General features: G+C 49.0%; 1 protein-coding gene and 1 long non-coding RNA gene across 2 annotated transcripts in view; one reads left to right on the plus strand and one right to left on the minus strand.

The window, feature by feature from the left end:
- Positions 1 to 16,280, minus strand: part of Slc7a5 (solute carrier family 7 member 5) — a 35,279-nt gene extending 18,999 nt beyond the window's left edge. Inside the window, exon 1 of the mRNA XM_048436998.3 lies at positions 15,694 to 16,280. Within this exon, the coding sequence (XP_048292955.2) occupies positions 15,694 to 16,225 (532 nt within the window). The 5' untranslated portion in view covers positions 16,226 to 16,280. The remainder of the gene's footprint in view (positions 1 to 15,693) is intronic.
- Positions 6,846 to 8,614, plus strand: LOC146890192 (uncharacterized). The gene is made up of 2 exons (XR_014999073.2): positions 6,846 to 7,040; positions 7,492 to 8,614. It is a non-coding gene; the product is annotated as an uncharacterized LOC146890192 (long non-coding RNA).
- Positions 16,281 to 16,531: the final 251 nt, after the last annotated feature.

The raw sequence follows: 16,531 nt of genomic DNA on the forward strand, positions 1-16,531 counted from the left end.
GGTGTCCCTCTGAACCTCCGAGGAAGGGACCGGGAACAGTGTGTCAGGGCACCATCCTGGCTGTCAGAGAGCCCCTCCCCTACTATGCCAACACCCTGCCATGCCTGAGGGCCAAGCCTAAAACAGCCTCACTCCTGGCCAAGTGGACAGAGGAGGGCCAGCACGTGCCAGGCCTTGGCAATTGGGGCTGAACTCTTCCTTCCTAGCTGCTGACTTCTCTGACCTTAGAAAAACACTGAACAAAAGGAACTCTATACTCTGTCTCTTATGAAAACCCAAGCAGGTGAGGAAACGGTAATGCTCACTGACTCGGTAACGAGCAAATAAGACTATTATTTCCCACAGCCCTATTTTCCAAACAAAATAATCTGGACTAAATGGATGAATTCATCTGAATCCAGGGGCTCCTGGCCTTCACAAGACACTGTCATGGGGTTGGTTCTCAGAAGGCTGACCAGAAGGAACCTCAGTTCCCTACCCAGACAATCTGCCGCCTCTCCACTGTTTCCCCATCAAAGATGCAGGCAGCATGACTGACTGCTTTGACTCACTGCTGTTAATACACAGCCTCTGGCAGGGGGATAAGCGTGGCCAGGGCATAGAGGGTGGAAGCTGGTCCTCTTTGGAGTCCCCCACACGGTACCCCTAGATAAGTGTGGTTGTGCTGGCTCTCGGCACCAGCTGGACCAGTGAGATAAAGCCCAGAGCCTCATACTGGGTGCAGATAGCTAGACAGCTAGCAGGCCAGGCCCTCACCCCACAGGCCTAGTAATGACTGTTCTCACACGGCACTTAGTTTCATCCCTAGCCAGCTGCATGGTGACACCACAGGGCTCCATGGCTCATACCTTACAGAGGTGCAGTGTGCCAGAGAGATCCTTTACTGTCTGGCTAGGTGACCAGAACACAGTGCCCAGTCACAGAAGAGGCCTTAGGGTCACCCTGACACCCACAGCTGGGAGGACATTTGGCACCAGGACACTGTGTGGATATGGTCTTCTGTTCTGGTTGGGGTCTGTAAGAAGGTACTAGGATCTTTCCCCTAGAGAATCATACTCAGGGCAGAGACAGCCACCCAGGAGCTGCTGCCTCGCTTATACCAATAGGCTGGTGGTAGAAACTCACCAGAAAAATGAGGGTGGTCCTGCCCAGATTCCCCCAGCAGCACCAAATATCTCAAGGCTCCTGAGGCAGGGCAGAGGAAGTGGTTGGTGGCTTCACTGGTTCCAGGAAGCATGGCTGGGTTGTCCCTCAGGGCACTTCTCGCCCTGGACCAATAGTTGGACTATGACTGTGGGCTGCCTCAGAGACCCCACTCAGCAGCCTTCTCATCAAACAACAGCCGGCAGTAGACCTGGGACCCTGTCTGTAGGCGAGTCTGGCTCCTGCAAGCAGCTCCATCTGGATCCAGTCAGGACACACAGGGACCCAAGACTAGTGGGCAACCCCACTGGTGAACACAGGACCCCTTGAGGGCCAGCAGCATCTCCTGACTCCTTAAAGTCTAGGTGTCTCCAATGCCCCACTCAAGTCTCCCAGGGAGAGCACACGAGAGCCTCAGTGAACCCCTCTGTGCAGATTCAGGGTCTGCCTCACAGTAAATGGGGGGAGGGGATGTCTAGTGGCCAGTCACCCTAGTACTCACCTGGCCAGGCTCCCCACGTGCTGGGAGAAACAAACAAACTATAACTTCTACCCAGCTAAGTCCAAGGCAACTGAGCTGTGATCAGCAAGATCCCACATGCTGAAGTCGCTAGCCCAGGGTACCCACTCACACACCAGTGGGTGACTTCTCTAGGCTTCCTTTTCTGGGTTGCAGAGAATACACGTGGCCACACTGTCCTTCTCCACTTCTGGTCACTGAGGTCAGGAAACCTGCATGATGTGATACGACTCCAGCACAGGCTGTCACTCGGATGGGCCAAGAACTCACAAGCATATGTCTTGGCAGAGGACAGTTCTGGTATGGAGTCTCCAATGTTCTATGGATATGGTGTCTAGCAGGCTGGTTGCACATGTTCTAACTCCCGTGCTCCACCCTCAGGCTCAGGGCTAGGTGGTTTCTCCATTACCTTTCTCTTGCTGTGGGGGTGGGAAAGAGACCTCATATACACTAAGCACACACTTTCACTAGCCAACCAAATACACTTCCAAGGGTGCAGGAACTGGCGACTGTTCAAACAGGCCTGGCATATCTTTTCAATGGGCCAGAAAACGTCAGCTTAATAAACTGAAACTCACTAACACCTAAGTCCTGGGCTAAGGAAAACACCCACTAACCCCCAGCGACTTCCTAAGACTTCTCAAGACAGAGGTCTCAAGGGTTCCTGGCAGCTCCAAAAGGCTGTCTGGCCTCCATAGCATACCTAACGCCTCTAAGCCTCTGCTGCCCATTCCACAAACAGAGCCCCAACTACTGCCATACGGCTTAAATCCCATGCCAAGGGCTTTGTGGCCCTTTTAATCTGATCCCTGCAATGCTGAGTATTCACAGAAACGAAGCTGTGTATGAGAGTGATAAGGGCTCCCCACCAGCTAAGTGCAGAGACTCACACATCTATATATGGCACCCCCAAATCCCCCATGGGTGTGAAGCTATCAAGAAAAAGCAAGTCAGACCTGCTCCAGCACACAGCAGTTTGTGGGGAAGGAGGCACCCAGATCCCTAAGCACCACAACCTGTCATAGGACTAACCTTGATGTCCCTAATGCAGTACTAGAGCAGTATAGTCGCAGGGGACTGTGTTTATGTGTCTGGATATTTGAAGTGTAGATGGCAGATGGCAGCAAACACTACGATAAACTTGCTGAATGTCAGGGTATATTCAAGTGTCACCAGGATGCATGCAACCTGTGTGTGTTGGAGCGGGGGGGGGGGGGGGACACACATGTAGGTCTTAATAACAGATTTGTGGAAGCCCATATGTGACTCAGTTTCCACCTGGAGTCATTTCTGACTTGAAGTCATTTGAGTTCAAGCTTGCCTGCTCTGCTTCTCCCAGTAACCTTGAGAGCTATGAGTACCGTCTGTGTTAGCCCATAGAAAGAGCATTTTGCCCAGTTGAAAGAGCACACTATTTTTCCTACTAAGATTTGGGCTGGTGTATGCCAGTCAGAGGCACTCTTCGTTAGAGATTAGAGGTTGCTTAGCTGAATAAGATAATGCACCTGTTTGAATTTCCTCCCAAGGACGGTGCAGGGAGGTGGTTAGCTGGCTGCTGCTCTTTGTTCTGCCTTTTGCCTGTACTATATATGTTGCCTGAGAAATAAACTCGGGGCTGGCTGGTATTAGCTTTTGGTCCTCCGGGTCTATCCTATGTTTCTGTCTTCATTTCTCTTCATCAAACATTTCCTCAGCTCAGTACCCCCTCCAAAGGAACCCCCAGCAGATTTTGACCAGAGTGAGTGCTGATAGAGTGGTGCCAAGTATGGAGTCGGGCACGGGACACACACACACACACACACACACCAACGTGATGGTCGCCGCAGGGTGAAAGAGTGCACTCAGTAAAAGGGAGCCCTGCGGTGTGAATACAGAGGTAAGTAGATGCACGGGTTTACATACAAAAGAGGATGGCTGCGCAGCGTGAGAAAAATAAGTATAAGAAGTAATTGAGTGTTAAGTGTAAATAAGAAGTAACTTGAGTATAAGTGTAAAAAGTAGCTACGGGCCAAGGAACTGGTAAACAGTTCTTCGTACATTTACTTAGCAATACTTTAAAAGCCAGAGATGCTAAGGTAAAGCATCAACAACTGTCTCAATTTCCAGAGTTTGAACATTTGCTTATAGATATTTCAAAGGTTAGGGGTACCGAGGAAGAACAGCAACTGCTTCAGTTTTTGAAATGTGTGCCCCAGGCTCCGTGTGGAAGGGAGTGTGAGTCTAGAGATTTAAAAAGGTGTGTGAATGAATGAGGGGTCTTTGAGTTTAGACTGTTACTATGTGGCTGTTCTGTTTTATGCGTCTTTGAAAAGCTTAAGTGGTACCTACCTGTTTGTCATTATGTCTATCGATCTTCTCTGCTGTCCTGGAGAGGAGGCGGGGGCAGCCTCTGCCTCTGCCTCCCGTGCATTTTTATTGCATCAGTTCCAAGACTTTGGGTCCTGAAGAAAAACTTCTCAAAGGAGAGGTAGGGAGGGCAAGGGCCTCCCCGCTCCGCTGTTCTCTGACCCACTCCCGCAAGGGGAGGTGGTTCACAGGCTGAGCTGGGCAGAGCAGCGACTCTGGAAAGACATGCTCATGCGAACGGGGCGGCAGACAACTGACTGCTTGCAGTTGAAAAACTGCATGAATGTGAAACAGAGAATCTGAGACTGTGGCCGGAGAAGTTAACAAATCTTTTTTTTCAGGAATCCTGGCAGTCAAGGACACTCTGTGCCCACCAGCGCTGCTCCCCCTCTTTTCTTTTCTAAGCCAAGTTCTTCTTCGCTGTGATAACACTCAAGGTCTCTTCTGCTGGCCAGCAGTTTCTCATCTTAACCCTTCTCTGCCCTAATACTGCTTGAAAAAATGTTGACTCATACCAACCTGTACACTTTGGGAAGCATTGATTTTAAACTAAAAGTCAAAGATGCATGATGTTTGGGGGGAAAATGTGCTTTCGTTTCCACAGGGGGAAAAAAAAATATGGGTTTTAGTCATTTAGATCTGATGGGTTACAAATATTTGTCGTCTGGATTAAGATAAAGAAAACTGCTAGTTTCAAAAGTTTCACACTGATACAGGTTTTTATATGTTAATGCAAATTTAAGTTATTCTTATTGTGATACATACATACATAAATATACACATTATATTTTGGCTCTTGTTTGAAATGTATCTATGCAATGTTCTGGAACCACTGAAAGAAATCAGAAGGAGACACTGATGGAGATTTGCATGCCGTCTGAAGGATAAGGGCACAAACAAGAGAGTGAAATAAAGTAGGAAAATGAATTTGTCTATGAGCAATGCTGAGTTTAAAAGAAAACTATAAAAATGCTGGAGATTTTACCATGTTAATTCTGGTCGATTTTCTTCATTAGCAACGCTGGCATTTGTCACTGCAGAGTAGTTATGCTAATAATGGGATCATGTTCTCTAAAGAAGAGAGGAAGACTGAGGTCCTAAATACAAGTAATTAATTAATAATCATATTGCAACCCTCTGAGTTATTACATGGTTCTATATGATTGGCCTCCCATGAAATGAGAAGCTAAAGCTCTTAGCTATTCAGACTTCCAGAGAAGTTCAGACATGTTTCCTAAAAACTGTCAACATTATGTCTGTGATCCATGAATGGAAACTGCAGTCTAACTGCTCCTACAATGGTCAATAACAGGACAAAATGTTTATGAGTCTATATTAATTCTAAGGGTCTAAAATATATAAAGGCCATCAATACAGGTTAGAAATCTCTGAAGGCATAAAAGCTTGAATTATATGGGTCTGAGAGGATATTCTCAAAAATATAGATACAAATAAGAAATAATGGCTTAAGATGTATACAGAAATTATTACAAGATTTCTTTCCCCTTCCACTATAAATCCTATTATACTAGGATTTAACATTAATAGAGTTCTGACAAGCTAACAGAGCAATGACTGCTCACTGTTTGGGTCACAAGCTCAAGATTTTAAATTTCTTTTGGTTGTCTTTGGAACAAAGGGTTACATGCTGTTTAGCCCAAATCTATAGTTTTTGCTAGGACTCAAGGACGGAGTTTGCTCCTGCTGTTTTACGGATACCTATTACCTGCTTTATCTACACCATGGATTTCAGTACAGATTGATAATGCTAATATATCTAAAACTTTTATGCTTTTCTTTTTATAAAATGGAGATTCATACAAACTCCATAAAATGGAGAGATTATAAAACTTGGATCCACTTCTCACAAGGTAAAAGGATTATGGTATTTTTCTCTCTCCTGGTCTTGGGACTCTTCCCCTTCCTTAATCATTGAGACTATGAGTTTACAATTTTCAAGTGAGTTCATAAATTTAACTCTGTTCCCAGTTTGTATCTGTCTCACCAGGTTCCCACTTGGCTGACAAACACATCCCAGCATCAGCTGCTGATAACAACCTGCTCCAAATGGCTATGAGTCCTGAACTTGCTAAAACCTGACATGGACCAATCCAGTCAATGTGATTTCTGCCTTTTCAGGTTGTGTATGAACCAGATGCTTCTAAGTTCCCCATTGCCTTTGACTAACATTCTAGCCTTCCAGGGCCCTGAGAACAACATCCTAAGGTCAACAGGAAGTAATTACAGAAATGAATATATCGTCCCTGTTCCCCTTCTGGAATATTAGATAAAAAGGGAATTTCTCTGACCATCATCACAGGGATTTTGATCATTAACGTGTTGAATAAGTGATAATTCCTGTCTGGGTGCCATTAAACTAATGATGCTAAAACCCCAAAATCGGCCTCTGGAACAAACTCATCTCAGGGACTTGAGATGATGTACTATGCAGGAGAAAGGACTTTTGAAAGGGCACATGGGAGTCTTAAAGCTCAATTAAAAACATAATAGAAAAGAGGGAGTTAGGGTTATACCCAGTCACCATATATGCATTTTACTTTAAAATTTAAATTTTTAAAATGTGGTTGACTGTGAGCAATCTGTCATGAATAGACTTTGGCAAGAAAGCACCACCACATCATTTGCTCAAGTCTAATTAATACTTCACCCCCTCAACGGTAACCCCCATGCACAAAGTAACTGAGAGAGACTAACAGAACTTCAGTGTGGAGATGAAGTACTGGCATTGTTCCATTAAAGTACAACATCACAGGGATATCACAGTACATTCTAGACTGATCTGGAAATCAAGATTATAGTGACTCTTATCCTTTGCAGCAGAATCTTGAGACCAAGGACTGTGAACTGGAATTTGGTATTCTAGTACAAAATTTCCACAGACTTGTATTTGGAAACTTGCTGCTGCCACGGGAAAAGAGGCAGGACGATCCAGTTCTTCAAAACCTGTTTGGCCCCTGAAAGGAACTGTTTGGCTTGTGTCAAAATGCCTTATGTTCCTTTGGTGGGAGAGGTAAAAATCTCCATGAATGTTGCTTAATGTGTCATGTCTTGATTGCATTTTGACTAATTGTATTTCTCAAGTGAATGAGTGGATGATCATACCCATGAATTAAGTGTTGAAACAACCTTTTTTTGGGGGGGGGGGTCGAGACAGGGTTTCTCTGTAGCTTTAGGGCCTGTCCTGGAACTAATTCTTGTAGACGAGGCCGGCCTCTGCCTCCCAAGTGCTGGGATTAAAGGCGCACCCACCACCACTCAGCCAACCTTCCTTTGTAATGCTGTCTGCATGTAAATGATCCATGGTTTGATGATAAAGAGTTACAAGTAATTGAAGAAATCAGGAAAGCTTTGCGCAGACAGAAACGTGCTGCTGGATTGGCTGTAGCTCGAATGTCTGCTCTGGTTATGCTCACTGCTACTGCAGTGGCTTCAGTGGCTTTGTCTCTTCTGTTCAAATGCAGGGCTTGTCAATCAATCACCTAAGAAGGTGTCTGTGACATTGGAGACACAAGATACAGATGTAAAAATGGAACAAAACTGAGTGCCTTGTATGATGTGCTACAATGTTTGGGAGATGAGCGTCCCAGCCTAAAAACCAGAGTCCAGTTGAAATGTCAAGCTAACTATGAATGGATTTGTGTTACTGCTTCTGTGTATAATGCAAGCGTTATCGTTTGGGAGAGAGTTAAAGCACATGCTGAGGAAATCTGGCATGATTCGAACAAATCTTTAGATTTGGCTAAATTGCATCAAGACATTTTGGAATTGAAAAAGGCTAAACTGGATTTGGATACAGCAAAAGCAGGTGAAGGTACTTTGGAGAAATTTAAGAAGGCTGTTCCATCACGGTCAGCACTAACCTCACTTCTCAGTAGTAGCGCAGTTGCTGGCGCTCGTGTTCTTTTGGACAGAATTTGCTTACCTGTAGTTTTCAAGCTGATTATGAACTCACTGTAGATAGTGGGCTAAGAACCTTATGGAGTAAAACTTGGCACACTTCCCTAAAAAACTTATTGCCAGAGACTGTCAATCAGAGCCGGGTAAGTTTTCTTTGTCTCTCTTCGATCTAAGACAGGAGATGGATCTCTAGGATCCATTTTCCCATGACGGGTAAGACTAGAGTACGTAAGGAACCTCCAAGGCAGACACAGTCTTCTGAGGGACCTGAGAGGTCCTTAAAAAATATAAAAAGGGGGAAATGCGTGGGAGCCCATATGTGACTCAGTTTCCACCTGGAGTCATTTCTGACTTGAAGTCATTTGAGTTCAAGCTTGCCTGCTCTGCTTCTCCCAGTAACCTTGAGAGCTATGAGTACCGTCTGTGTTAGCCCATAGAAAGAGCATTTTGCCCAGTTGAAAGAGCACACTATTTTTCCTACTAAGATTTGGGCTGGTGTATGCCAGTTAGAGGCACTCCTCGTTAGAGATTAGAAGCTACTCAGCTGAATAAGATAATGCACCTGCTTGAGCTTCCTCCCAAGGACGGTGCAGGGAGGTGGTCAGCTGGCTGTGCTGCTCTGTGTTCTGCCTTTGGCCTGTAGTATATATGCTGCCTGAGAAATAAACTCGGGGCTGGCTGGTATTAGCTTTTGGTCCTCCAGGTCTATCCTATGTTTCTGTCTTCATTTCTCTTCATCAAACATTTCCTCAGCTCAGTACCCCCTCCCAGGGAACCCCCAGCTGACTTCTGCCGAGGTGGGCGCTGACAGACTTCAAGGCCTCTCTCCATCTCAGTCAGGTCCAGCAGGTGCAGTGACAAAAGCCAGGGCAGAATCTCTGGGCTTAGGGGGGTTGCCAGCTGACTGGGCCTAACAATCCAGGTGCTGTGCAGCACTTTAGGAAGCTGCTCCCGCTCAGCAGGTGTGCCCCTGCAGGCTCTACCTTACCCACTGCTGTGACAACTGTCAACCCTACTCTGGGCCACAAGTCTGGGGGACTCCCAGCTCAAGACACAGAGTCAGGTACTGGCTCAGGCCACTTCCGTGGCTCTGAATCCTCCCACGCAAGCCAGGCTAATGAGACCCCAGAGAACCCAGTAAAGATCTACTCCTAGACCCTTCTGCTCCTGCAGCTGAAGGCAGGCCCCTCACTGACCATGAGCAGCAGCTACACCATGAGGTCTTAGCAGTGACAGATGCTGGCCAGGCCCAAGGTCAGATGACTCAGTGTGGATCAGGTTGCACATACCAGGCTCCTGAGAAGTGGATTGGGAAATCCGGCTAATTCTTTGCATAGCACGGCACAGAAAAGTACCCAGTCAATGGTATTTATCGGGTCTGATGGCTGGTGCTCAGGAATGAGGCATCTCTCTCCCTGCGGCACACAGATGTGCTGTGCCTGGCTACCAGGAAAGCAACAGTTCAGAACACTGCTAGGTGACAAGGGCTGCTGGGTGTGAGTCCTCCACTTGGGTCAGGGCAGTGGAAGGAGCAAAGGTGTCTAGGGGAATCTATCAGAGGCTGGCGTGCACGACTAGAATGGGTAAGACCCGGGACATTGATCGCTGTTCCTGAGGCAGCTTCCCACGGCCTGCAATCCACAAGGCTCTGGGACCAGTCTCGCTGAGTGGGGGCTCTGAGCCTACTGTGTCACCCCTATAGTGTCCCAGAGGTGAATAAGGAGGAGGCATCAACCCCAGGACTTCCAGGGTGGACCGTTGGCTGTGTAAAGCCCATCCCAGTGGAGATTATGGTAGGGTGATGGGGGGCGGGGTGGCTGGCCAGCTTCCCACAGACACCCAGAGGGAAGAAACCCTTCCTCTACTGAAAACTCTGAGCAGCCCACATCCTTACCCTAGTAGAATAGATTCCCGGATGTTGTGACCAAGGTCACCCCAGGATCCTGACACAACAGGTAACAGACCCTGCCCAGAGGCATGGCTGGGTGCTCCCAGTCAAACTCCTGACTCAGTTTCCCTAGCTGTGAGCTATGGGAATGATTAGCAGAGGAAATACGCGGAGGCCAGGAATGTGCCACGCAGAAGCAATGCTTTCAAGGTGCTCACCCTCACCTGTGCCTCAGGGCCTGGGCAGAGGGCCTGGGCATAATCCGCCCACCCCCCAGGGCTAGAATGCTTTAATGCCTAAATGCCTGCCTTGTTTCTCGCCTGTCCTGGTCACAGGTTCTGTGAACTATTCATGTCTGGGCCCCAGATCCCGTGACTGGGTGTCATCTGCTCTGTGTGCATGCATTTTCATGTCTGGCTGGGAAAGCCGACTTCACTGCTAATTACTGAGCTGTCAGCAGTATTGGGCTTATGGCTCCAGACATTGGGGCCACTGGCACCTTAGCAACAACAGAGCCTTGGCCTCAGCCCAGCCATGGCAGTGCCCAGAAACTCCAACCCAGGACTGAGGAGTGGGTCTACAGCAGAGGCAGTCTTGGGGGGCAGAAACCAGCAGGTGACTTGAAAAGAAAGGGCAAAAAGCCAGACCATCCCCATCCCCTCTAGCTGTTACTCAGCTGACCCACTGACCTGGTCAGCAGAGCCTGGTCAGCCCAATGGTCATCGGAAACCCAGGCAGGGTCGAGCGGGAGTCTACACTTCTTCACCCAGACCCCATCATGGGAAGTTTATGCCCTGCGGCCCAAGCTTCAGAGGAAAGAAGGCTGCTGACATCCTCCAGAGTTTCTTTCTCCCTTCTCTCAATGCAGAAGTGGGGCTGCTCCATGGGAAGAGGGAGCAGATGCACGGGACAGAGCACAGAAGACACTTGGACCCTGTGTGACTGTGGTGCACGCTAAATAAAACTCTCCACCAACACCCGGCAGGATGGACCCTAATTCTACAGAGTTACAAGTGGGGGCTCAGAGGGTCCTTGTGGAGTTCTCCAATCAGGAACGCGATGCGTCTAATCTGATACCAGGTGGGAAACAGCTCAGGTTACAGGTCCCCAGGCACTCGCCAGTTAAGAAAGTCCCGGCTATTTAGTGGAGAGTTAGGAATAGTGAGTTTCCTGGCACTGGGGAGTCCAGACCAGTCAGTCACCTGAGATCAAACTTTAGCAGGTAAGGTCCCATCCTCCACCCAGCCAGGAAAAGGATAGGATGTTGCAGACTAGTCTGCAGGCCACAACCTTCACACTCACGAGTCTGGGAAAGAGGCCACAACCTTCACACTCTTTCCCTGTGTCTGGGAAAGAGACACAGGTGGCAGGGAAACAGTGAGCCTGCTCAGACTCCTCCCTCTAGGGGCTTCTCTCCAGAGAGAAGAGAACTGGCCACACCCAGAGCCTGCACAGCCCTGGAGTCTAGGCTGCTACACTCCTGTGCACCTCAGCACAGACAGCCGTGGCCCTTTGAGATTAGATAAATCCCAGCCCAGACAGAATCTCAGCTCCAGTTTGTAGAATTCTGCAACAAGACAAATCCAGGCACTAAGCTAGAGTCATGTGGGTAGGACTCTGAATCGAAAAAAATACCCCAGAAGAGCTGCCTGGAGGCAAGACTATAATGCATTTTCTTGGTGAATGACTCATATGGGCAGGTGTAGCTCACATGGGGGGGGGGGCATGGTGTGTGGATGGCCCTGGATGCTGTTAAAAAAAAAAAAAGGCCGGGGCTGGGTGGTGGTGGCACAGGCCTTTAATCCCAGCACTCGGGAGGCAGAGGTAGGCAGATCTCTGGAAGTTTGAGGTGAGCCTGGTCTACGAGAGCTAGTTCCAGGACAGGTTCCAAAGCTATAGAGAAACCCAGTCTTGAAACACACACACACACACACACACACACACACATACACACACACGTAGGTGGGCAAGCCATGAAGAACCAACGGGTAAGCAACATTCCTCCATGGCTTCTGCATCAATTTACTGCCTCTAAGTTCCTGCCCCGACTTCTTTGAATGACAGACTACAAGTTGTTAAGATGAAATAAAACCTTTTCCTCTTTTCCTCCAGTTGCTTTTGGTCATGGTATTAGTCACAGCAGTACAAACTTACCCAAGACACTGGGCTCCAAGTCAACTACGCAAGCTACTGAGCTTCGTTTAGTTAAGAACAAGTCACTCACATAGGCACATGGCCTTCCAGAAAGATGTGGAGAGCAAGTCTTCTCACCTTTATGAAACACTCGCCACTCAGTGGTGGCGCAGGCCTTTAATCTCAGCACTCAGGAGGCAGAGGCAGGCAGATCTTTGTGAGTTCGAGGCCAGTCTGGTCTATAAAAGCTAGTTCCAGGACAGGCTCCAAAGCTACAGAGAAACCCTGCTTAAAAGAAAGAAAGAAAGAAAGAAAGAAAGAAAGAAAGAAAGAAAGAAAGAAAGAAAGACTCCTCTCCAGGTTTCCCATATCAGGTCCAAGGACACGGAGGGATCCAGACTCACTGTAAGGGAGATCCATCTACCTCTACCATGAGAGGGTTTACTCTGGGCTGACGTCAAGTCATTTCCCAATACAGTCTTTTTCTTTTTTAGATTTATTTATTATGTATACAACATTCTGCCTCCATGTATGCCCACATGGCAGAGGAGGGCGCCAGATCTCATTACAGATGGTTGTGAGCCACCACGTGGTTGCTGAGAATTGAACCGAGGACCTCTGGAAGAGCAGTCAGCGCTCTTAACCACTGAGCCATCTCTGCAGCCCCCCCCCCCAGTCTTAACTGGGTAAAGGAAATGTGTGGAGAGACAAGTATAGCGAACAACAGAAGCCAGACCTCTACTCTAAAATCTGACTCCTGGTGCTGCCTCAGTGCCTTTCCCAAGGCATGGAAACCAGGGAACGCTATGTTCCCCAGAAGCACCCTCCAGAAAGAACAGGGCGCCCTCCAGAAAGAACAGGGCACTCACTGGCATACACTCAAGAGTACAAGCCTCCCCAGCCAACACCCAGGCCTTGGAAGACTTTGCAGCCCATCTGGCCTCCACTAGGGGTCCTCTTGCCTCCCCAAGCCTAGCTCCCTTTCTAGACTTCTGCCTGTTTTAAGCAGTCATAGATGAGGCCCTCCTATGGGAGCCTAGAACCCTCATTCCAACAGGAAGGCAGCGGCACACACAGCTGTGGTTCACAGAAACAGAACTGTCTGCAGCACCTGCCAAGTGAAGACCAAGTGAGCAGGGGATGACTGACAGGTCTCACCGTGGCACTCCAGAACTCAGGCCATGGGATGGTCATTCTAGAACTTCCCAGAGGGTTCTACCCATAGCAGCCACAAAGGATTGTAAGAAAGCTAAGTAAGATTTTTTTTTAAAAAAAAAAAAAAAAAAAAAAAAACCTCTGTGTCGTGGGGTTGGAGAAATCAATCAATGGTTAAAAGTAATGGGTGCTCTTCCAGAGGACTGGGGTTCAATCCCCAGCACCCAGATAGTGAATTACAGCTGTGTGTGACTCTGTCTTCTGGTGTCCACAGGCAATGTACACAGGTGTACACAGACACACATGCAGACAAGACACTCATATATATAATTTTTAAATTTAAACAAAACAAAACAAAACAAAAAACCCCCCACCAAACCCTTGGATCACAAAAGAAGTCCTTGAGAAAGTGATTTGCTGCAGGTTCCATGGAAGGCACAAGCTCCTCACTATCCCCCACCCCTCGTGCCATGCCCCCCCCCCCCGCCCAGTTCATTCTCAAGGCTTCGAAACTCTCAAATGCTGCATAAGTTTGTTGGAACCCTAAATGAAGCTTTCCTGAAGAGTTGAAACATGTGGGTCCCTGCAGGCTTTTAAAAAGGTATCTATTATGATCCAATTGGGACTTTACCATTAGCCACAGGGTGGGAGTGATAGGAAGGTGAAGCTCATGTTTGACTCATGTAGTTCAAAATTAAACAATTATCATTCCTGTTTCTTGAAGACAGGGTTTCTCTGAGCAGCCCCTGGCTGTCCTGGAGCTCTGTAGACCAGGCTGGCCGGGCCTGGCACTCAGATCCGCCTGTCTCTGTGTCTGTGCTGGGATTAAAGGCGTGCACCATCACTGCCTGCCTTTTTTTTTTCTTTTATTAGAAAGAAGACATTGAGGCCAGCAAGATGGCTCAGAGGATAAAAGAGCTTGCTGCCAAATATGAAGATCTGAGTTCCATCCCAGGGACTCACGTGGTGGAAAGAAAGAACTAACAACTCCCATAAAGTGTCCTCTGACCTCCACCAGTGTGCAAAATGAAACACTGAAAAACATCTTTAAAAGAGAGGACCTTTGCAAACCCTTCGCCCTCCCTGCCTCCCGTGGGCAAGCATCGTTTCCTACTGTTCACTAGCATCTGCAGAGGCAGAAACCAGCTTTCTAGGTCCATTCTGACCAGAGTGTGAGTTCTTTAAAGATGCCCATACCAACTTGGCATGGTGGTGCACACACTTACTCCCTGCACGTGGGAGGCAGAAAGAGGCAAGTTGTGGGCCAGCCAGGGCTACAAAGTGAGACCCTGTCTCAAAAACAAACAAAAAACGCTAAAGATACCCGTGCCATTCCCTATCTTGCCTTAAGGCCAAGTAATTCCAATTAACAGTGAAAGCAGAATAGTTCAAATTCTGACCGGACAAGGGCAGTGATGCACTGTTCCAAGGCGAGGTTGTTCCTGGCCAGCCCATCGCTTTTGCTGACCTACCGTGACTATGACCATTTTTTTTTACACACGAACCAAGCAAACAGCATGAAGACTTTATCATAATCACCCTGTCTGTCTCTGGCCAGCACTACAGAGCAGAGCGGAGGTCTCAGAACTGAAGAGCATGCCTGAAGGCTACTAACTTACAAGGGACAAGGGACAAGGGACAAGGGACAAGTCTTACTCACACCAAAGCATTGCCATTCAGCACTCGCTCCAGTGCTGACAGTGACCTCCATGGCTCAAAACCCAAAACTTTAAGTGTGGCCTTGCTGCCCTGGCACCGTCTCCTTGTGTCCACTATCCAGACAAACAGATAAATTTGTCTTAGCTGAATGAACTCATCTGTAAATTCTGAAAGCAGCACGATTTCCAGGTTGTCCCCCCACCCCCAATCAGAAGGCATTTGCTTCAAATGATCACATCCCCCCTCCCATGAAAACGCTCCCAACTGTTTTTAGAAAGCAGAAACCAATCCCTCTTGACCTATGAGTTCTGTAAGGCCTACACTCAACAGCTGTTACCTGGCACATCTTGGGAGCCCCAAGCCCACCCACAGACTGTCTACAGCTAAGCGCCAATCCTTTACTGATTGGCAATCTTTATAGGATTTTGCTGCTCAGTTCTAATGAGCAAGCAGCTTTCACTGCCACACACGTTTATTACTGTTTCCCATGCGTCAGCCCAAGCACTAATTCCCGACAGGCCAGTCTGAAGAACGTAAGTTTTTTTTTTTTTTAACTGCAATTTCCCTCTTAGTAACCAGTCAGCGATTGAAGCTGAAACAGGAAACTGACACACACACTCCACGTGGTGCTTTGAAAGAGGCAGGGAGTATTGCTCTCGCCCGTTAGTATTTTATCATTCATAATCAGGTCGGGAAGCGGGGACGCCCGCCGCGGAGCCAGAGTCGGCACCCACTGAGGTCTCGCGAGGGCTGACCACTGTGAATGAGTTAATGAAACGCACGTGGGTACGGGAACCTGCGACTTTAGCCTGAAACTGCCGAAAGAGATGGAAGATGCTGGGGTGGGCACGCGGGATGAACTGTAGAGACAGGGACCTCAGCACTCGCCCGCCCCGCTCCAGTCTGGACCCGGGCCCGGTCCCCTACTTACGCACGCAGAGGCAGGCCACGAGCTTGGCTGCCTCCTCAGGCACTGGACAAGTGGGGAAGATCGGTTTGAGCAGGTACGTGGCGAAGACCAGCGCCACGATGTACTGCGAGGAGGGTCGAATGATGAGCAGCTCAATCCAGAGCTTGAGGAAGGCGGGCAGCGAGCCGTAGACCTCCAACATGTAGGCGTAGTCGCCGCCGGACTTGGAGATGGTGGTGCCCAGCTCGGCGTAGCAGAGCGCGCCCACGATGGAGAAGACACCGCACACAGCCCACACCACCAGCGCCAACCCGGGCGAGCCCGCCTCCTTGAGCACGCCCGTGGGCGTAACGAAGATGCCCGAGCCGATGATGGTGCCCACGATGATGGCCACACCGTTGAGCAGTGTGATGTTGCGCTGCAGGGTCACGCCTTCGCCCCCAGAGTCCTCGCCGTCCGCGCGCCGCGCCTCCAGCATCTTCTCCCGCGCCTGCTTCTCTTCCTCCGCCGCCGGGGCCGCCACCGCGCGCCGCTTCGCGCCCGCGCCGGCCATGCTCTCGGCGTTCCCGGCTCGGCCTGGGTGCCCGGCGTGCGCGCGGCCGAGCCGCTCTCCGCGCACAGAGAAACGCGTCTACGCCCTTGCCAGCCTTTCGGCTTTTTATCCTCGCCGTTACTAACCCGCCAGGCCCCGCCCATCACCGCCACCGTTGGTCGGTCCGCGAAAGTCCCACCCACCTCCTTCCTCGTGACCCCTCCTCCTCCGCGGGTCCCGCCCTCAGGCCTGTTAGAGCGCGTGGCGCGGGAGCTTCTGACTGGGGACGCGCGTGGGGAGCACATGTCCTCACAAGTCCCTCTGTGC

This window comes from Myodes glareolus, chromosome 22 (genome assembly GCF_982192425.1).
Source record: "Myodes glareolus chromosome 22, mMyoGla1.1, whole genome shotgun sequence".
In the NCBI taxonomy this organism is placed as follows: domain Eukaryota; kingdom Metazoa; phylum Chordata; class Mammalia; order Rodentia; family Cricetidae; genus Myodes; species Myodes glareolus.